We start from the raw sequence: 22,678 nt of genomic DNA, 5'->3' as shown, positions 1-22,678 counted from the left end.
TCTTTCAGATCTGTGGAGAAGGAAGGAATTTATGGTCAAAAAAGAACTAGAGTACTGTATGAAATTTAAAGAGTATAATTTTGATTATGTAAAATTAAAAAAGGTTTTATACAAATAAAATTAATGCAAAGAAAATTAAAAGGGAAGCAGAAAACTGAGAAAAATCTTTATATGCAAGGGTTCTGATAAAGGTCTCATTTTTAAAATATATAGAGAATTGCTTCAGATTTATAAGAATACAAACTGTTGTCCAACTGATGAATGATCAAATGATATAAACAATTTTCAGATGAAGAAATTAAAAACATCTCTATTCAGCTTTAAATCACTATTGATCAGAGAAATACAAATTAAGACAACTCGGAGGTACTTATGCACATCCCTCAAGTTGTCTAAAATGATAGGAAAAGGTAATGATAAATGTTGGAGGAATATGGAAAAAAACTGGGACACTAATACATTGTTGGTGGACTAATCCACCATTGTGGAGAGCAACTTGGATATGTTCAAAGAGTTATCAAACTGTGCATACCCTTTGATCTAGCAATGTCTCTATTGGACTTGTATCTCCAAGGGATTATAAAAACAGAAAAAGGACCTACATGTGCAAAAATGTTTATAGCAACCCTTTTTGAATTGGCAAGGAACTGGAAACTGAATGAATATCCATCAGTTAGGGAATGACTGAATAAGTTATAGTATATGAATGTTATGGAATATTATTGTTTTATAAGAAATGGTCAGCAGAAATCAAATGATTTCGGAAAGGCTTAGAGAGATTTACATGAATTTACCCAAAGTGAAGTGAGTAGAACATTATACACAGCAACAACAAGATTGCAAAGATTGATTCTGATGGACTTGGCACTTTTCAACAATGAACCGATTCAGGTCAATTTCCATATTCTTGTGATGGAGATAGCCATCTGCATCCAGAGAGAGGGCTGTGGGGACTGAATGTGGATCACAGCATAGTATTTTCATCTTTTTTGTTGCTGTTTGCTTGCTTTTTTCCCTTTTTAATTTGATTTTTCTTGTGCAGTATGATAAATGTGGAAATATGTATTGAAGAATTGTACATGTTTAACATATATTGAATTACTTGCTATCTATGAGGGGATGGGGACAAGGAGGGAGAAAAATTTGAGACACAAAGTTTTGCAAGGGTGAATGTTAAAAACTATATTTGCATGGATTTTGACAATAAAAAGCTAATATTTAATTTTTTAAAAAAGTGCTTCTCTTATGATAGAATTTGCTTTTGCTAAAATAGCAAGAGAGGTCTAGACATACAGTGATGACATAAGATGATAAATTAGCATATCATCCCAATTCTAGTGAGACCCATCCATTGTCTCAAATATTCTCTTTCACTGGACCCCCATTCTGTATTATTCCATTTTGATTCTCCTACTATCACACATGCTGGTGGCAGTGGACCCCACTACCTACCTGATTTTTTAAAATGAGTTATGAACTGGCAGAAATTAATGGGACTGAATGACTTTCTCAAGCTGATTTTAATTATTAATGCTGCCCTTTAAAACTCATGCCTGGTTAGGCAGGTTCCCATTCTCAGAAGAGGGAGAAAGCTTTCATGCTTGCAACTCCCATTTCCTCCTGCTGATGGAAAAAGAAAAGGCACATACCAAGTAGACTGCTATAATATATTCAAATTCTTTCTACATCTTTTCTGCATCCTACACCCATACTTTCCTTCCAAGATATTCTAGGACTTACCTAAACTGGAACCTTAGAATAATTTTCTGCTTTTTTTTTTAAATCTGGAGAAGACCAGGACAGACATTTGTTTAGTGGGAATTCAGTACAGTTCTTTTTCATACAATTTAATGATATTTTTAGAATCCCAAAATCTCAACTCTGCAAGGGTCATATATTCTGAACCCCACCTGAACATGAGCCATCAGTACAGTATCCTTGACAAGTGAGCATAAAAGATTCAGAGTTAGGGAGAAATTTAGAAACCAGCCAGTCCAGGGCTGTGAGTGAGTGTGTGTGTGTGTGTGTGTGTGTGTGTGTGTGTGTGTTTGTGTGTGTGATGGATCCATAGGACACTCTGATGGAGCTTGGGATTCCCTTCCGACAATCATCTCTTTAAATGCATTAAATAAAATACATGGGGTTATAGAGGCAATGAATTCTGAATGAAATATCCTTATCTATCTGTCCATTGATCTATCGATCTATCAATCAATCTATCATCTATCTCTATCTTTTTTTACCTAATTAAAAAATCTAGCCTTAATCACTGATTGGATTTTGTCTCAGTCATACTTAGACCTGTTACAGACTTTAGCTTCCCACTGCATCCAAAGACAACTCCAATCTGGACTCTGATGGCCCTGGAGAAGTGAGGCTGGTGACTTTGAACAACCCTCCTTCCCTTAAATCCAATTCACTTACTTGTCATGGCATCACCTCCCTGATGTCATGGTCCTCTGTGAGAACAAAGGACAAAAACCAACAATAATCTATATTTGCAAGTTCATGGATTCTAGAATAAGAATACCTGGTCTAGTCTCAACTCATTTTTACCAGTGGAAAAACTAAATCTCAGTCAATCTCTGCTTAACACTGATAAGGAATTTATTGCTTTTCAAGGTAACCTACCCTACTTTTGAATAACTCTGTTAGGAATAATAATAATAATAATAATAATAATGACTAGCATTTATATAGCACTTTAAGGGTATGAAATACATTACATATGTTATTCTTGACTTTTACAATAACTTTGAAGATAGTTGCAATTGAAGAAACTCAGTCAGAAAGTCAGTAAAGGACCTGTCCAGTGTCACAGAGATACTAAGTTTCCAAGGAGGAATGAGAACTCATGTCTTCCAACTTCAGGTAGAATACTCTATCCATTGCCCCATTCAGCTGCCTAAGGATGTTCCTTCTTAGATTATTCTGAAATCTGCATCTCTGCTACTTCCACCTATGGCTCCTATCTCTATCTTGGACTAAAGCCAACAAATCTAATCTGTCTTCCACATGATCACCCTTCCCTATACTTCAAGACAATTTTCATGCCTCTAAGCCCCTCCTCATCAAGTCTTTCCTTATTAAGACTAAATATTTCCAGTTTCCATTTTTGGTTAGTAGACTCAGGAGCCCAAACCAGACCACAGCTCTGTAACACTTCATTGTGAATAAACATTCTCCTTAGAACATGCTGTCTGAATCCTGAAGAAGCTCAGTAAACATTGCCACTGTTTGCTCCCACCTTGAGCTCACATCAGAAAGAAAAGGTCACAGGCAAGGAGGGAGTAGGAGTAAAGGTAAGTAGAACAATACAGTCACTAAGCAACATGGGTACCCTTTTCTAAACATTAGTTGTTTTTTTTTTCAAAGTATATATGTGCTGATACTTGGGTTGCTCCATCATTTAATCTTGTTAATTAATCCAGAATTTTTTTCTAAGTGTTCTTAGGGAGCCTTGGAGAAACTATTGATGAGGAATGCTCAACCTGGGTTCATAATTTTTTAAATATTTTGATAACTTTTCAAATATAATTGGTTTCCTTTGTAATTCTATGTATTTTGTGTTACATATTAAAAATTATTTTCTGGGAAGGGGTCTGTAAACTGCATCAAACAATGAGGTCCATGATGCAAAGAAAACAAAGTTAAGGGCCCTTTTTCTAGTCTACCAATTTTGTTTTATATATAAACTGAAACTCAGAGAAGTTCATTGGTTTTCCCATTATCACACATGTAAAGATTAGTAGAGGACAGATCAAACCTTAGATGTTGTCCTATCTGAGATCTGGAAAGCTATAGGTCATGATTGTAGCCACAAATAAAGGAGAGCAGAGGTGTTATTATTTAGTCCCTGAAGTAAAGCAGTCCCTGTAGTTAAAGAATAAATTGAGAAAATTATGATAAAAGTAGATAGAAACAACTAAAAGGTATATCTGTTTAAACATACATGGATTTACATGTGTGTAATATTTAGATTTACTTAGTTTCTAAGTGAAATTGCATTTATATTTTAAGCAATGATAAAATAATATTAGCAGCTATTATAACAAGATCTGTGGCTGAAGTTATATGTTGAAAGAACAAATAGACTTGTGCCACTTTTCAAAAAAAAAAAAAGAATTGGATAATTTAAAGAGAATAGGCTGACTTCCATTTACGTCCTGGAAAATAAGTCCATGTGACTTGCCAACTATGTTTAAAAAGTTCTCACAGTTCCTAAACAATGGAGTTTTTGTTTATGAGATTCCAACTCCAAAATTTTCAGATCCAAAGTGATTTTCAGCTTTTAGAGTTTATAATACATTGAGGATGATTTACTCCCATGGTAGACAGTGTTTGCTTTGAAGTAATTATGCATAGAAATATAATTATATAAATATGATAAAGTCCCAAAATTCATTTAAAGTGAGATGACTTTAAATGGTCACTACTAACCAAATTTTCTTCCATCTACATCACTGAACAACCATTTTAGGGTTGGCAAAATGCTTTCCTTAGAAGTACTAAAAACATGATTTCTCCCACCTAACAGATGAGGAAACTGAGGCTCAAATTATCAATATACTTGACTAAAATTTCATAGACTGGAAGTAGAACTCAAACTGAGACTCAAATCCAAATCTTTTAACTACAAATTAAGGCAGACTTTTTCTTGAATTACTTTTTTAGGATAGGGAGGATTTGGAATTAGAATAATAAAATCTCAGAGCTAGAAAGGATATCAGAAGTCATCCAGGTCAGCAAATAACTAAAGTAAAGATCTCTCAAAATTGATCATCCATTTTTTGTTCAAAATATGAAGAACTCATTACATCCCAAGTCAACTTTTGATAATGTCAATCTAGTAAAAAATTGTTTCTTATATTGTACACAAATCTTCTCTGTAACTTTCATGCTTTGATCCTCATTCTGTCTTCTGGTTCCAAACAAAGCAAATATAATCCTTCTTCTATGTGGTAACCCTTCAAATATTTAAAAAAGGTTATCTTTTTTAAATATGAGAATGATCTCATATATCCTTCATATCTCAAACTTCCTCAGCTCCTCTTCTGAAGCTTTTCTTCAACAATCTATATATGTTTTAGTTTAAGTCCTCTCACCAACTGTAGCCACCATTTTATTAATGTGATTTCTAAACTAATGGCTTCCAAAGCTAAGCACAATATATTACCTGTGGTACTGACCAGGAAAGATGTTATAGCATGACTTTCATCTTCCTCTTTGGAGATGTTCTCTACATATGGCTTATTGAGGATATCCTTCTCCATCTCCCTCTCTGTACCTTTACATTGACTATTGAACCATGCCCAGAATGATCTTCCTCCTCACCTTCAATTCTTAGAATCTTTAACTTTCTTCAAAATTCAGTTCAAGTACCATCATGTATGGGAGCTCTTTCCTATTTCCCCTAGTTGTTCAAATAATCCATTCTAAAATTACCTTGTATCTAAATTGTTTATAGCTGTATATGCTTATAAATATGCATGTTGTCATGGAAATGTGTTTAAAAGAAAACACCATTTTAATCTATATCAGATCTCTAGCTTTCTTGGATAGGAGGATGGAAAGGAATAAAAGGAGAAAAAATTGGAAGATGAAGTTTTTAAAAATGGATATTGAAAACTCTTCACTTTTATTTGAAAAAATAAAATGCTATTTTAAAAAATAAACAATTTTTAGGTAAGCTGAAAAGCAAAACAAAAACAAGCAAAAATATGCATGTTGAATACCTGATTAAAATGGAAGCTCCTCAAAGACAAGAATTGGTTTTGTTTTTGTTTTTTTCATATACCCAAAGCATAGCAAAGTACATAGGCACACAACAAGTACTTAAAAAATAGTTGCTTCATAATTTAGACTTGGGGATGACACAATTTGTTGACTAATTTATTCCTTTTTTTGTCTTTTTATTCCACCAAGACATACACTCCTGCACATTTTTTTTCATTTATTTTCTACGTTTTGTAGAGTAGGGTTTTTGAATGTAAATAAATTATACTTTTTTCTATTAAATTTTATTTTATGAACAAAGTTCCTGGCACTTAAGTGAGTACCATTAAGTCAAAAAAGGAAAGGGAGTCTATAAATAAGTCACATTTCCAACTACTATGATCAAAAAAGACCCAATCTAATAGGAAATTATGTGTCTTTCAAAACATATCAGAAAGACGAAATTTTAGATTTTACTTGAAATGTAATGTCATATACTTGGATAATTTCTTTGTTTATTTCACTCAGCATTTTTGAAGTTAATATTTGCCAGAGCTAAATCATCAAATCATAATTGGAGATAGGGCATTTGTTTCTTTTGATTTAAAGCAATTAAAGGCTTCATCTGTCATTCTATGATTTACTAGATCATCTGTCTCTGAATATGTTTTCTTATCTTTTAAAACTTCCCAAAGGATACTGCAGCTGAAGGGATCAAAAGGAAATTTGATCTTTCTTCACGAATTCCCCAAGAGCTTTGCCTTCTAGTTAGTGACAGCTCTGTCTGACTTGTTCCCATTTCCATAGTTCTGTTCTCAATTTACCTTCAACCTCTCCACCCCACTGGGGCCCTGTAATGCATTTGCACATTGAAGGTTAATAAAGAAGACCTCTGATAAGGAATGATGCATTCTACAGATCGACTTTAGAAAGACAAGATGGTTGGATTTTAGTTGTCTTCATGAGGAAGTTTCCAAATAGAGTATATACATAGATTGTATTTCTGTGCTATCACTAAAAGGAAAAAAATAAATCTGACAAAAAATTCATTCTGTTTTATACAGCATCTCTTTTTGTGTCATGTTTAACAAATTATCCTTCTAGGCACTAACTACTCTACCTAATCCATTTCAGTTTCCAAGGCCTTAAAAAATAAAAATAAGACTGAAAGCAAAACTATAGAGATAGAAGTAAAAATAGAAACTCTTCTGACTTCCATATTTTGTAGGTGTGAAAACAGAATCCCAAGAACATAAATGACTTGCTCAAAGTCACAAAGCTAGACAAGCAATAGAGTCAACAATGGAAAACAGGTCCCCTGCTTTCCATTACAAGGTTTCTTCCACCATATCACACCTGCCTGAAATGGGTGCCAAGGTGTTTGCCATAATCCCTAGGATTTCCAAAAATTGAGGTGCTAAAGAGCATTCTTATTCAATATAATAATCTGCCTTTGTGACAATAACCTACAAGAGGTTACCACTTACAGCCATCATTCTCTCCTCTGACTCCATAACACTTAAGAGCCTATTACTTTGATAAGCCTCTGCCTACTGCCTCCTTTGGAACTGTCACTTTTCATGGTTGTTTAAGAGTTCTGTTATATTTACTTTTACTTCATCTTCTAAACAATGTTTAACATTAATGAATATCTATTCTTTATAAGGACAGTTAAGTGATGCAGTGGATAGAGTGCTGATCTGGAGTCAGAAAGATTTATCTATATGAGTTCAAATCTGGCTTCAAACTCTCACTAGCTGGGTCATTCTGGGAAGGTCCCTTAACTCTGTTTGCTTCAGTTTATGCATCTATAAAATGAACTGGAGAAGGAAATGGCAAATCGCTCCATTGTCTTTGTCAAGAAAACCCCAAATGGAATCATGAGGAATCAGACATGACTGAAAAACAACTGAAATACCTGTTTGCCTCAGTTTCCTAATTTATAAAATGAGCTGGAGAAGTATGAAATAGCAAAGCACTCCAGAGTCTTTGTTAAGAAAACGCTAAATGGAGTCACAAAGACTAGGACATGATTGAAAATGATTAAATATTAACTCTTCACAATGCACTAGGTTATTTTCTGGATCAGGATACACAGAATCTACCCTCAAGGAGTTGACATGATCACATCAAAAACAAGACAAATGAAATAATAACTATAAACGATGGTGTAAATAATGATAGATTTGAGAAAAAGATTATATACAAATAGAAAAGACCCCAGGAGGATTTAAACAATGAGGGAACTCTGAACTTATGCTTAATGAAGAATTTCAACAGAAGCATTTCAAGGGAGAGATCGTCCAAAAAAGACATGCACAAAATTACTGCAATAAATAAGACAGGACTAGATCTGGGGAAGGGAGCATTTCTGTGGATCCATGATGAATGGTAGTAGCATAAACTGTTAGAAGGCAGAGATTGGTGTTAGAGAGCTCTCTTTCAATCCCTCCATCTCAGCTAATGCTCTCTCTCTCTCTCTCTCTCTCTCTCTCTCTCTATATATATATATATATATATATATATATATATATATAGCTTGATCACAGGAACAGGACCAACCTCACCAGCCAAAAGAATACTAAATTTGAATTCAGAAAAAATGAGTTTGAACCTTTGTGTAGACACTTACTGTGTAACCTCAGATTTTTCTCCTCTCTGAGTCTCATTTTTGTCATCTTTAAAAATGAAGGAGTGAAATCCAAGGTTCTTCACTTTTTAGTTGAAATTTGTTGAATTTTGTTGAAAGTTGAATATTACAACTCTTCTCTGAGATGCTCATAAAAGGTCTTGTTATCCCCATTTTATAGCTAAGTTAACAAATAGTAGTTAGGTCTCAAAGTTCAGAGTTTATAGCTATAATTGGAACCCTAAACTTTTCTAATTTACAGTCTACAGGTATTCCTACTATCCCATAATGCTGTCTGGTAAAGCCTCTTTTCAGAATAGTGATTTTAAAAACCAAAGAAAATGCTAAGTTTCAGCTTGAGGTTAGTGAAAATAAGAATGTGATTATTTTTTATCATCCAAGTTCACCTATTCTCTGAAATCTACCTATGAACTCTATGGGAAGAACCCTTTAGACTAGAGAGTCTCTAGGACCCCCCTATAATTCTAATAATGTCTGATCCATGCTCTCTTAACTGTTGCTCCAAAGGAGATAGCAAACAAGTAATATTCCTTGACCCAATGTTGTCAGGATTCTCATTCCCATGTTATTAAATTCCTCTCCTCAGCCTGACCCAACACACACACACACACACACACACTCTATAAATTATTCCAATAGTGTCATGTACATCAAAAATGAAAAAAAGGCATCCTTGCTGCAAGGGTTCTATTTTTATACCATAAATGACTCATCACTGACTGGGGTCTCCCAAAAGCTACAATTTGTCAGGCTGTCAGAAAAAAGAATACGGAAATAAGAGGGGAAGGGGAGGGACAAGAGGTCACTCTTCTATTCCTGTCACCCCATTAGACATCCCAAAGACGAGGATGCTGTATCTCCCATAACCACAGTGGACACTTCATCCTTCCAGAGGAGGTGTTAAGCAGGAGTCCTCTCTCTTGTCTTTTATATTTGCCTTAAGTCATGTGGGCTTTAAAGTTTTCTCATTCTGATCTAATAGATTCTAAGGGAATCAAGTCTTTGACATGAGGTGACGACATTTTAATGCCACCCCAGTGAGATAAGGAAGACTAAGCCCATTCATTAATAGAGAAGTGCCCTAACCATAGAGAAAATCAAAGGGATCTAGACAAGGAAGTAAGGGAAATCCAGCTTGTTTTAGCCTTGAACAAGAAAGGTTCATGACACTCACAAAGCAACCCAGATTTTGCTTTACATTACACACCTGAAGAGGAAGGAGAGTTAAGGAGGAAAAAACCTTTTCTTATTATTAACAGAAATGCATTATGGGCCAGTGGAAAGAACTTTGGATAAGTCAGAAAAATCTAGATTCCAATTACAAGCTAAGTTTTCATTGTCTATTTATCATGAGACCTTAGCCAAAGTCACCTATTGTACATTTCTTTAACTATAAAGCAGTGATAGGAATTCCTACTCTGAACATCTCACAGAGGAACTGGGACACGTAACTATAAATTGCATAGATGTACATGTATATGAACCATACACACACATTTATATGTATATGTACACATGTATATATCTGTGTATGTATGTATTTGTGTGTGTGTAGTGCCTATTAGATTATAAACTCCTTAAGGTCAGAGACTGTTTCTTGCTTCTTTTTATATCTCAGAGCTTAGCAAAATGTCTTCACATTTAGTAGATATTTAATAAATGCTTACTGACTGATGTAACTTGCAGTTGAGTGTATAGAAATATACACAAACACATATGAAACTTCATGTAAAACTCAATATAACTTGTACATATGTTATATATATGTACAACTATATAACTTACAGTTCTAAGTTTTCATATAACTTGTAGTTCAGTTTATCTAAATTTAATAATATGTATATTATACAAAAGTAAAATATTTTCAGTTCAAAAAATTCAAACCTCATGTGTGCTAAGTATTGTACCAGATATCAGAAAATACATAATTTTGGTGAGAATGAGTCTTAAACAAATGAGTATATGTATTCATAAACATTCAAAGGTAGAAACTTTGTAGAAAGGCATCAAAAAGAAATTAGGGGAAATGACATCAAAATGTATGAATAAGAAATGAAGTTAGGCAGCAGGTTAAAGTTCAAACCCTAACAGGATATAATGAAATTATATAGAAAGCATTCAGCAGCATAAAGATTTTGTCAAAGGAGGAGCAACTCTAACCTAACAAAGCTGAATAAGCCAATTTGTGTAAAGTTGTCTTCCCAATGTGGCTAACCCTGATTTTTCCCCCAGTGGCCTCTAGTTCCTAAAATCAAGCCTTAAATTTAAAAATAGGTTATATTAATTAATAAGTGTTATGTGTAATTAGCAATGACGATTATTAATAATTGTTAACGATAACACATTTTTAAACCACAAAATTTGAAAAAAAATTCTTTCCTCATAATAATCTTATGAATTAGTATAATTGTTTTTCTCTTCATTTTACAGATGATGAAACTGAGGCTTTAAGAGTTTGAGTGACTTAAACTTTGTCTCATAGCTTGTAAAGGCCTGAGCTGCAGTCTCTAGGTTTTCTGAAACTAAATCCATTACTCATTCCAATATGCCTTTGTAAAAAGAAAGCTTAGATCTAGGAGGTCTACAAAGTCCCTTCCAACTCTAAAATCTATTTTAAGCTGTGTTCCTTTTAGCAAAACTGGAAGCAATTTTCCATTTTGTCCTCTTATGCATTCCCATTTTTCTTAGTGAAATCAAAGGTGTGGCTCAGTGTGGCCATATTGAAGGCAGATGTCCAGGGAACCAGTGGAAAAGCATGAGTAAAGTGAGTGCTCTTTTTTAATGTATAAAAAGGGGGAGCCCTGGAAATCTGAAAGCCAAGGTGAGTGAAACTCATCTATTTGGAATGTCATCACTTTTTACATCAGAACTAGCCTGATGCACATTAGACAGACTCATAATTAGGTAAAATATAGGAGGATTTCAGCCACTACTTCCTGAGAAGGAATCTATATTCAGTTTTACAGAGATTTGTGCCTATGGAGGAAGTACTTATCTTCCCCGATCCTGACATTCCTATTTTTTCTAATTCACCCCATATTTTGTTTTGCTAAGTAGAAACAACCCCCTGCCCCCAAAAGGATTTCTGCTTTACAACAGGAATATGGGGGGATTGTAGCAGAGATGACAGGATGAATTTCCAGATTTGACAGACTTGTTAATTTTTGTTGAGTTGTTTCCATTTATTTCCTATAAGGGAAGGACTTATTGGAAGAAAGAAAAAGTCAATGGGAAGTATCAGTGAAATACTGTATAAACACACACACACACATATATATACATATATATATATATATATATATGTATGTGTTTGGATAAGCATATATATGGATGTATATATATATATATATATATGTATATAGACACATTTGTATAAAACATAAATATATAGAAAATGACAGAAGCATATGTATATCTGAAAGAGCATCAATAAAGCATTTTTTAAAAGTAGAAAATGGAGGTCTCTACTGAATTGGACTAATCCTGTGTTTATGATTTATGTGAAAATGTGAATAACAAGTGCATAGGTTGAAAAGACATGGAGAGCTTGCAATCTCTATGAATGGAAGGAGCAACATGGTAAAAGTAGAAAAGTCACTGAACTTGGAGTCAGAAAGATTTGAGTTAAAATCTATCTCAGACATGTTCTAGTAGTGTGACCCCAAACACAAGTCACTTAACCACCTTGTATATACTTCATTTCTTCATCTATAAAATGAAGATTTTAGATTTGATGGCCTCTAAACTTCCTAATCTATGGTCCTAAAATACTGAGTATCCACTCCATCAGAAGCATGGAGCCAATGAAGAACAATGAGTAAAATACAAGAAAAATAGTAGTAGTAATAATAATAATAAACATGGCTGACAAAACTTTTATCTGACTATTAGCTGGGAGAAGACCTGTAGTCTGAGTTTCTCTTTAACTCAGTGGGACGAGGGGACTCCCATCAGTTATATATCCCATACTTACCATTGCACTTGAATTGGTTGGTAAATTATGTAAGTAGATGTCATTGGGTAACTGACATTTTCCTGAATCGTGCCTGTATGATGAGCTTCTCATAAGGTTAAAGTCCAAACTGGAATGAGGATGTCTCAATTTGCTAGATATTAAAAGCTTCTTTTCCCTGAAGATTCTACCTCCTTTCCCATCCCACTGTGGTTCACTGATACTTCACCATCTGATATTCTATTCTTTCCCCCAGCTGCTCTGCTCCTACTGTTCTTTCCCTTTCACAGATGTGCAGTATTGTTCTGAACACTCTGACCTTGAACTTTCTCTACCCATAATTTTCCAAACCAAAACCTTACAATAAAAATGTCAGCAAGGGGTAGAGAAAATTAGAGCCTTTTTTAATGAAAGAGAATGTTGTAGCAAACTAACCATCTCCTGGAAAAGTTTAATGAAACTGGTTGGAAGGTACGTGATGGAAAAGAAAAACCCACTGGATTTTCTAGTCCTAGTACTGACATCAATAACTTGATGAGTGCCCCTTGGAAACTTACTTAATTTAGTTGGACCTAAGTCACCTTGGCAGCTGAGCCTTGAGACCAGATAAACTTCAAACCCATTATGGTTCTAACAGTCTAATATAAACACAATTTACTTCATAAATAAGGTAAAGAAGAGTAGAAACCATGAAGATGCAACAATACAATCTAAAATAGGAGATACTACAATAGATAGAGCTCTGGGTCCCAAGTCAGAAAGACTCATCTTCCTGAGTTCAAATCTAGCCTTGGGCATCTAGCCTTGATCCTAGACAAGTCATTTAGCCCCTTTGCCTCAGTTTCCCCAGAGATAAAATGAGTTGGAGAAGGAAACAACAAACCATTCCAGTATCTTTGTCAAGAATAAAAATGGACATGACTAAAACAAATGAACACAAGTTCCTACAAGTAGAGAAAACAGAAGGTTTCCTCCTATATAAAATTCTAGGTAGTTGGGGACTGTATAGTTTTGCCATCATGTCAACTGTGAATGCAGTAATATAATGTACTTCTCTTAGATTGCCTACTATGTGCTAAACATTTAGTGGATTTATTGTTGGTGATTGCCATCTCTGAGACCAAAGCTGGAAGCAGTGAACTTTTATAGAAATAAAAAGGCCAGAATCTAGCTTTGCAGAGCCCAGGAAAGAACTCTGAATTTGTAGCCAGTGAACTTGTGTTCAAATCCCAGTTATACCATTAATAACCCATGTGACCTTGGAAAAACCACTTTTTTAAGGTGCTCAATTCCTTCATTTACTATTCTAAGAATTTTTCTAGTCTTATAGCTAAGATCCTAAATATATCTTGCCATGGATTGAGAAAATGAGCATAGATCAGTAGGGTGTTAGCCAGAGATGATGGAAATTAGCAAAGACATTCACTGTAGTTCCAACCTGTGTGCATAGGGATACAACTGGTATGTTATATTTTGGAAGGAAAAAACCCTACATCTAAAAGGTAATTAAATTTTGCAATTCTTTAAGATGATAAATGAGTTTAATGGATTGGGCTATAATTTTTTTTTGATGAACTGCTCTTATTTGTACCTAACTAATAGCATAGTATTAAAAGTCTTCAAAGTGGAAGATCTGCTTGGAATGTATTTTAATTAATTTCAATTTCACAAGAATTTATTAAGTGCCAACTATGTGCCAGCAACTCTGAGAGACCCAGTAAGACAGAGACAGAAATGAAAAATCACATTTTCTAATTTTCTGAATACAAGCAAATCCCAGAGTCCTGCTACAGTATAGTAGCATGTGAATTATTTGGGGCAGAAATTATTTTTTTCTTTTTTCTTTTTTGATCACATCTGAAAATGCTTGTATAATGACAGCTTTCAGGGTTCTTTTCCTTTACACTATTCAGGTCATCTTATAAAGTGTCCCCCTAGTTCTTTTTTTATTTTTTATTAATAGCTTTTTATTTACAAGTTGTAGCATGGGTAATTTTAGAGCATTGACAATTGCCAAACCTTTTGTTCCAATTTTTCCTCTCCTTCCCCCCCACCTCCTCCCCTTGATGTCAGGATGACCAATACATGTTAAATATGTTAAAGTATAAATTAAATACAAAATAAGTATACATGTCCAAACCGTTATTTTGCTGTACAAAAAGAATTGGATTCTGAAATAGTGTACAATTGGCCTGTGAAGGAAATAAAAAATGCTGGCAGACAAAAATATAGGGATTGGGAATTCTATTTAATGGTTCTTAGTTATCTCCCAGAATTCTTTCACTGGGTGTAGCTGACTCAATTCATTACTGCTCCATTGGAACTGATTTGATTCATCTCATTGTTGAAGATGGCTAGGTCCAACAGAATTGATCATCATATAGAACTGGAGAAATTAATCTCTAAATAATCTATGACCTTGGCCATGTAAAACGAAATTAAGCGGTTCCTTACTATTTGTTAATTTTCAGCTTCATGATGGAGATTAGGCCATATACTCATGTTTCATTGTTTTCTTTCTTCTGTTTTTTATCTTGTGATTTTTAAGAATGGCTCTAACTCTAAGGAAATGTACACAATTGTGCCTTTAAAGATCACACTTCAAAGATTGGTAGAGATATTGTGGTGGTTGTTGATGTAAGGAAATAAACAAAGCATTCAATTGTTATTCAAGCCCATAATAAAACAGGATTGGTTGCATTGAAGTATAAACACAAGTGTGTTTGGAAACATCACCACCACCAAGTACAATCAAATCGGTTGTGAAACATCCTAATTCACTGTCAGAGAATAAGCAAGTATCTTAAGAGAGACCTGGCAGTTAGAATACTAAAAAGATGTTGTGATGAAAATATGAACAAGACAAAGCAAATTCTAAAGTACTGATGATTGGAAAAGAGTAATTTTTATTAACTAAACTAAACTAACAGGTCAAAGACAAAATCATTGTTAAAGTCTAGGCAAATTTCTAAGAAGTGGATTTCTTCATGAGTTCATATAAGACATACACCCAATAAAATAATTGGGTATTTTTTTGTACTTTTAATGAGCTTAGAAACTGAAAAGTATTATTTCAAACTTACAGGAATCCCTCAGCTGATTATTCTCAATTCATCCCATTTATACTTTGTACAGAGATTCTTGAATATTGTCTCTCCTGTGACACTGTGAGCTCCTTGAGAACAAGGTCTGTCTTTTATATCCTCTACATTTAACACAATACCTGGTAAATAGTATACTCTTAATATATGTTTATTGACTGTTTCATGAAATGGAGATCATATGCTATAGCACTATGTCACATATCATGAAAGATTAAAACTTATTCAAGATATGGAGATAAACATGTTTAAATATCTGAGACCTTGACTTATTTAAATCTAACGGAAAATTTACAGGCTACTACAATCAAGGCTTGACTTTAAAAAATGGGTTCAAAAGTTGGAAAAATGTTATTTCATGATGAAGAATTAAAGAATGCATGTCAAATCTTGTGAACTTTTGACAAACTGTAAAACAAGTATTTTCAGCAATGGGAGGAAATATTACTTACTAAAAGGTATATGAAGATGTTAAAAAATTGTTTTCATTCATAATTCATTGTGTGAATTGACAAATTTCATTATTTTTCCCTTATCCCAAGTTATTCATACCCCAATGGAGTAGGTACTGTTCAATACACATCATGGCAGCTTTTATCTTTCACTACCTCTAGAGCTAAGCAATGCTGTGATACTGTTATTAATGAAAAAGAAAATCCAGGACTATTTAGATAGAGTTAAGTTAAAATTAAATCTGAACACCAAAAATTAAATTTGGAATAATAAAGAAAGAAGAAAATCAAGAGGAGGAAGAAGAGTCCAAATTGTGGTCATTTACCTACAGGAGAAATAAAAAGGAATGAAGTTTCTTTTTCCCACAGGTGTGTTGCTAGATAGCTCGGGATTTTTAAAAAAAAGTCTCATTCAGATGTTAATTACCTCAATAAATATAGTTTTCCTGATGATGGAACAACTGATGTCTAAGAAATAGACTAGGAATTAGGAAACCTGAATTCAAGTCCAAGCTTTGATACTAATTAGTTGCATGATTTTAGTAATTCACTTTAACTTTCTGTGTCTCAGTTTGCTCAGTGCTTCCAATGTTCCAATGATTCTTTCACTCCTAAAGTACTACATAATTGAGAATGTGATAGAAGAACTTCTGAAGATGGTCAGAAAGGTAAAACTGTTGACTTACCCATGCTTCTACTGCCTGGAGGCAGCATAGTAGAATGAAAACAATGTTGGTTTAGGAACCAAAAGATCTCAGTTCATATTACAGCTCTGCAATTTATTATTTCTGTAACAATGGCCTCTCTTCCCTCAACTCTAAGATGAGAAGCTTCATTTAGATATTACATAAGGTCCCTTTCAGCTCTGAATCTATAACACAGGTCAGGGATTCTTAATATTTTTGTGCTGTGAATGTCTTGGGAAGTCTGGTGATGCCTTTGGATTCCTTAGAATAATTCTGTCTAGATGATCCACTGAATAGAGCAGTGGAACTAGTCTCATACATTACTCTAGCCAGTCACTTCACCCAATTTGCCTCAGTTTCTTTATCTATTAAATGAACTAGAGATGGAAAATAGCAAATTATTCTAGTATTTTTGCCAAGAAAATCCCAAACAGGGTCTCAGAGTTGGATACAACTGAAAAATGACTAAAGAACAACAATAAATTTTTTTGTGTAATATAGCATGTTTACATATATATGTTTATGTGATATCATAAAAATACATGTCACCAAGAAACCATCTTATACTGAAATAGTTACAAAATGAATTAAAATGCATTTTAATAAAAAGTTCATACATCCCCAAGTTAAGAACCTTTTCTCTAGCTGGTTTCCATTTCTTAAAAAAATCCTGCTTTCCCAGTCACATTCCTACCAGTTTTCACTACAGCCTTCCAGAAGAATTTTGTGGACTATTAGACTATATGTATTTTTAACAGCCTGCAAAATGGTGAGTGTCATTTTGATAATATCTAAATGGTAGACAAGAGTCATTAGCTTAAAGAAAATAGAATAACAGGCCTGGGTTAGGTTGGACTGGGATTGGAGGCAGGGGGTGGTAGTGAGAGGGAGGAGATGGGAAAAGCTACTTTCCAATTTTATAGAAATATTTACATAGTGATCAATCCCATTTTCTAAAACTCAAGTTGCTTCTCTTGTTTCCAGTGATTATAACCCTGAAACAACCCTATTAAGTACCAGAAGCTATGAAAAAAGATTGGTCAAATTAGCACTCGTGCCTTGGCTATAGAGTAGCTTTTTAGGAATGAATAAAAAAAGGCCATTAGAGACAATTTTAACAAGTTATAACCTTTCAGCTCTACTCTGCTAACAGCGGGTTGCTTGCCTCAGTGCGATGTTAAGCTTCATTGAAGTCACCAGCGATCAAGCCCTGACCTTCACTTTAAGCATATGCATTATTAAATATTCATAATCCACATAGCTGTAGCATGAGAGGGACCTGAATTTAAACATTAATCAAAGGAATAAATAACTTCACACATGTGAATCATCATTGCCCACAATGATACTGAAACAATGCAAATCCCAAGGACTCCCTTTTTTTTTTTTCCAGCTTCTGGCTCCTTATTGAAATTCTGCAAGTAGCACTGGTTTGCTAGTACACAATTCATGAATTCTATCCTTTTCTGGCACAGTTGTGTTTCTCCCCTTATCTGTTAGAAAGGAATTACTGGTCCTATGACTAGGGGGAAAATCAAGAGTGGAATAGTGATAGTGACTTCATTATTCGCATGAGTTTCACTGGGTATTTTGGATTTGGATGTACATATATAAAAATATTTCTTGTTATGAATGTTATAGTTTGTTAGAAAAAAAGTGTCATCAGTAGTACCCAAAAGTGTAGGAATAAAGGCAAGAAGAAGGCAGAAGTGACTGATCCCTGAAAAAAAAAATTCAAGTAAAAAGGATAGAGTTAAGACTATATTTTGACAGAATTTGTGTTAAAATAAGCAAATAACTTTTCAATGAAGACTTAATGCCTTTCTGTACTTGCCAGAGCTTCTAGCAATCAAATAAGAGAAAATATCCCTCCATAGAATTACAAAGCATATTTCTGGATTGAAGTGTATTTCAAAGCATTCTCTTTAGCTATCATGGCTCCTAGAACTCTACCTAATCCTTTCTTTGCTACTTATTCACTTCTAAAATCTATACTATGGAACTATCTTTAAAAATATCTATTAATGCCTTACTAGTTTGGAGAGTTCTTGACACAATGTTCCTTCTGGGTCTTATCATAAGCTAATAAGAAAATGAAACTGCTGATTGGGCAAGACTGTAGGGGTGAAAGTGGATGGAAATTATGCATCCATTGGTTCTTTAAGGTCTTGTGAGAGTTTTGAAAGTCAATACCAAAGAAACAAAAAAGAAATATAGCTCACTTAAAAATCTCACTATTACCCAATAGATACCAAGTAAGTAAAATAATTCTGGACCATGCATCTTTTGATTAGAATAATACATCACGCTATCTCAGTAAAACTTATAAAGCAAGAATATGTAAGATAGATCATATGAAGCAATAAATGTAAAGTGATCTGCAAATCTTAGAAAGCTATTAAAAAGATAGAAATTATTATTCTTACTATTTGTCTACCAAATATAACACATGGTGATCTAATCTATACTTTCTATGCCTTTGACAAAAAAAAAAATTGAGAAGTTGTTACTATTGTTGGCAGGAATTTCCTATCCAGTTATATATCTGTGATTTAAATATTATAAAAATTGGCTCCCACTGTCTAGCTAGAGTACATTAACCATGAATTAAACTAGGAGAATAAATTATAATGTGGTTTAGGAAAAGGCAATTGATATTCCAAAGTTTTCCACTTTGACTCTGTCCTATCATCTGACTTAGACTTCCATAGACTTAACATGAAAAAAAAAAATTCTTACCTTCATCTCTTGACTGAAAAGTTTTCTTTTTTTAAAACCAAGTTTTTTTAAGCCACTATTAATTGCTTTGAATTTGGAGCCACTCATATGCTACTCCACATATTTGAACTTTATATATGAATAATGCAATTTTTAATTGACATTTTAAAGCTATGAAATTCCAAGAGGACAGTTATTCATTCAGACTATGAGCTATCATTATGCTTTGCCAGGGAGAAACAAGGAGATAACTATGCTGATTATGATTTTGCTGTTTTCTTCAACAAGCAATTAAAAGCCAAAGATACAAGAGTTTAATTGCATGATATTATTACTAGACCAAATAGGATGGGCAATTTGTCCATTTTCACACAACTCATAAATGATAGTCACAAGACAGAAACTCAGGTCTTCTGGCACTAAAACTGGCTGTCTATCCATCAGCCCTTCCTGCCTCTAAGTATATGAACCTCTAAGGCTTCTCTAAATCTATAAGTTACAGATTAATTGGCAGTCCACATCACTGAAAGGAGTTTGATGTCAGGGAACCATATTTTTCCCTATACAAATGAAAACCTAGATTCAATGCCATACCCCCACCAAAGTAAGGAGGATCCAATATGACTGGGAATGGGAAGGACCAGGGCTGGACTATAGGACTATCTTCAGACAGATGGAATGCTATCTGTTGTTGCTGCTGCATGGTGATCTATATTTGTATAGTACTTTTCAAAGTGTTTACATGCATATAATTATATAGTTCTTTAAGATTTACAAAGTGCTCTCATTTGATCCTCATGACAATCTTGTGTGATGAGTATTGAAAGTATTATCCTCCCCAATTTATGGATGAGCAAACTGCATCTGAGAGATAAGACAATTTGCCCAGGGTCACAGAAATAGCAAGTGGCACTAACCCAGGTCTTCTGAGTCTAATGCCAGTAGTTTTTTTATTACATCCCAGCTGTCTAATGAGTTTTCATTTGAAATCGACAGGACTTGTGCAATTATACCACGCTGCATCGATGTTCAGAATAGCTAACAGTAAAACTAAGGGAAATCCAAGGCAAATTTTGCAGTGCAGATGCTGCTGATAATCATCCAAGTGTCCTCAAGATAGAATTTTATAGGTTTTACGAGAGAAAATAGAATCCAAGGGGACTCCAACCTTCTTCACTCTCCAGTTCCTTCCAGAAACTAAAAACAGTATATAATGTAGGATGGAGCAGAGTATTTAGAAGAGAGAATTTTTGCTTCCAAATATCTCTTCTCTTCTTCCACATCCCAAAAGTCAAAGGCAAAGCTTGACTTTCCAGGCACTGGGGTTCATGCTATGAGACGCTATAAAGAAAAACAACTTTCCAAATGTTTGTCAATAAGGATCATAATTTTATTTGTAATTAAAAAAACAACAACATAGAAAAAAGAAAATGGTCCAGGAAGGAGTAAGGTGGCCATCCATTCGTCCACCTAGTTCTAATAGTCATCCAATTCCATCACTCACCTGCAGAAAAAGACCCACATTTCCTGGAAGATGAGCCCTATATCCAGAGACTGAGCTCCTAAGGACAGACCAGGGATGTGGCAGAGATGATGGGAGATATTGAGGTCACACACCCTTACCTCTAAAGATAAGGTGGAGAAAAAGGAAAAGGGTGTTAGCAAAATATTAATTCAACCAGGAAAAAAAGGATAAGGAAATGAGTGTGATACATATTTTAAACTACTTACCTTTCCCAAAAGAGGAATCTGCATTCATCTGGGGCCTTAAGCAACTCTGTTCCTTCTAAATCAGCATTGAAGTTTGATGGAATTCTGCCTGACTAAACCAAGTTATAAGTATATGGTCGAGTTTTGTAGGAGGGGATTATACTGAGTAATCTTCAGTACTCAGAGGACTCTGGATATGGTTTTTCCCTAGAACAATGTTCTGAGAAAGAAAGAGAACTCTTCTATGTCTTTTTGAGTTCTTGAAATGGTTTCTTGAGCTCTGTTTATAAATGCAAATATCCTGAAGTAGTATCTAATTCTCTCTATATTATCTTCTGTTTCTCTTGTGTACTCATGTATGTTCATGGTTATTGACATGTTATCTCCTTTAGAATGTGAGCTCCTTGAGAGCAGGAATACTTATTTTTGCTTTTCTTTATATCCCCAGCATTCCCAGAGCTTGGTGACTGAAAACATAGCAAAGAAGTCGACTTATTGGCATTAAGCAGGAGGTCATTCAGAAACAGAATTAAGAATGCTGAGGTCTGAGCCAATTCCCACCCAAAATGGGCTGCCCAAGAATTGAAGGTTCTTCAACAATGAAAATATCGGTTAGAGAGAATGGGGCTCAAGAAATTGTAGACAAATGAGGGAGAAGTTTCTCAAGCAGTTCTTGGATTTTTGAATTGCCAGCAAAATGAGCACCATCCAAGAATAATCAGATTGCATCCCAGTTCTTCCCCAATGGGTTAAATGTACCTTTTAAAGTGTCAACCAGAATAGTCAAAAGAATTGTGGCTGCCAAGGATAGCTTTCACTTGAACCAGAATTGAATTGTGCTAGGCCCACAATTAATGAACCTGTATTCAAGTCATCTGCCTTCAACTGGTCCAGCACATACTGCTTGACACAGGATAAGATCGGAGAGGTCTAGGCATCCCCTCATATGGTTGCATAAAAAGAACTGTCATAACTTCCATTTTCAAAACCTTTGTGGGAGATGGTTTTGGCCTCTATCCATCTCCAAGAGTTCCTATGTGATTCTATAATACTCCTTTCCTTGAGTAACCAAGAGGGTTCACTAAGAGACATTTGGTCTTTAATCTCAGTATGAAAGGCAGAAGAATAGTCTTATTCTTACCAGGTGTTTCCACAAACATTAGGAATACAAGGAAATCCTAAATAAGGAAATCAACCCACAAAAACAAAAGCCATGGCACTTCCAAATTACTTACAGCAGAAATCCTCCTGGTGAGCCTCATTTGGGCTACAGATTCACCTTAAATTCCCCCTTCCTCTTGCTTTTTTTAGGTTAAATTTTGCTCAGCAAACTCTAAGCTAGAGCCAATATTCAAATTTGGGGAGAGGTAGAATACCTTAAGAGTCTAATTCTCTTTTTTCTCCTCCTCCCTCAGCCAACTCAACACACAAGATTTTAACAATCTTCCCCAAAGCTTTGCCATCCGTGTCAACACAGAGCATCCCAATCATTTTCCAAAAATTCTTCTCACAATCAAGAAAATTAAGTCACATGTCAAGGGAAAAATCAACTGGATACTTTAAAAGTCATTGTTTTAGAAAAGAGGGAGAAGAAAATGTAAGAGAATACTCACTTTGATGAATCTATGAAGTATATGACAAGGGCCCCAATACTAAGAGCAAAGACTAAGACAACCTGTAAGAAAAGAAAAAAC

The 22,678-nt window shown here is 34.5% G+C and overlaps 1 protein-coding gene across 1 annotated transcript in view; it reads right to left on the bottom strand.

The window, feature by feature from the left end:
* Window positions 1–22,678, bottom strand: part of KCNMA1 (potassium calcium-activated channel subfamily M alpha 1) — an 887,197-nt gene that overhangs the window by 410,109 nt on the left and 454,410 nt on the right. Inside the window, 1 exon segment of the mRNA XM_031949466.1 lies at window positions 22,598–22,659. Coding sequence (XP_031805326.1) covers window positions 22,598–22,659 — 62 coding nt within the window.

Source organism: Sarcophilus harrisii, chromosome 2, assembly GCF_902635505.1.
Source record: "Sarcophilus harrisii chromosome 2, mSarHar1.11, whole genome shotgun sequence".
NCBI lineage: Eukaryota > Metazoa > Chordata > Mammalia > Dasyuromorphia > Dasyuridae > Sarcophilus > Sarcophilus harrisii.
Note: the sequence above shows the minus strand (reverse complement) of the source record. Positions and strands in the feature narration are given on the sequence as shown.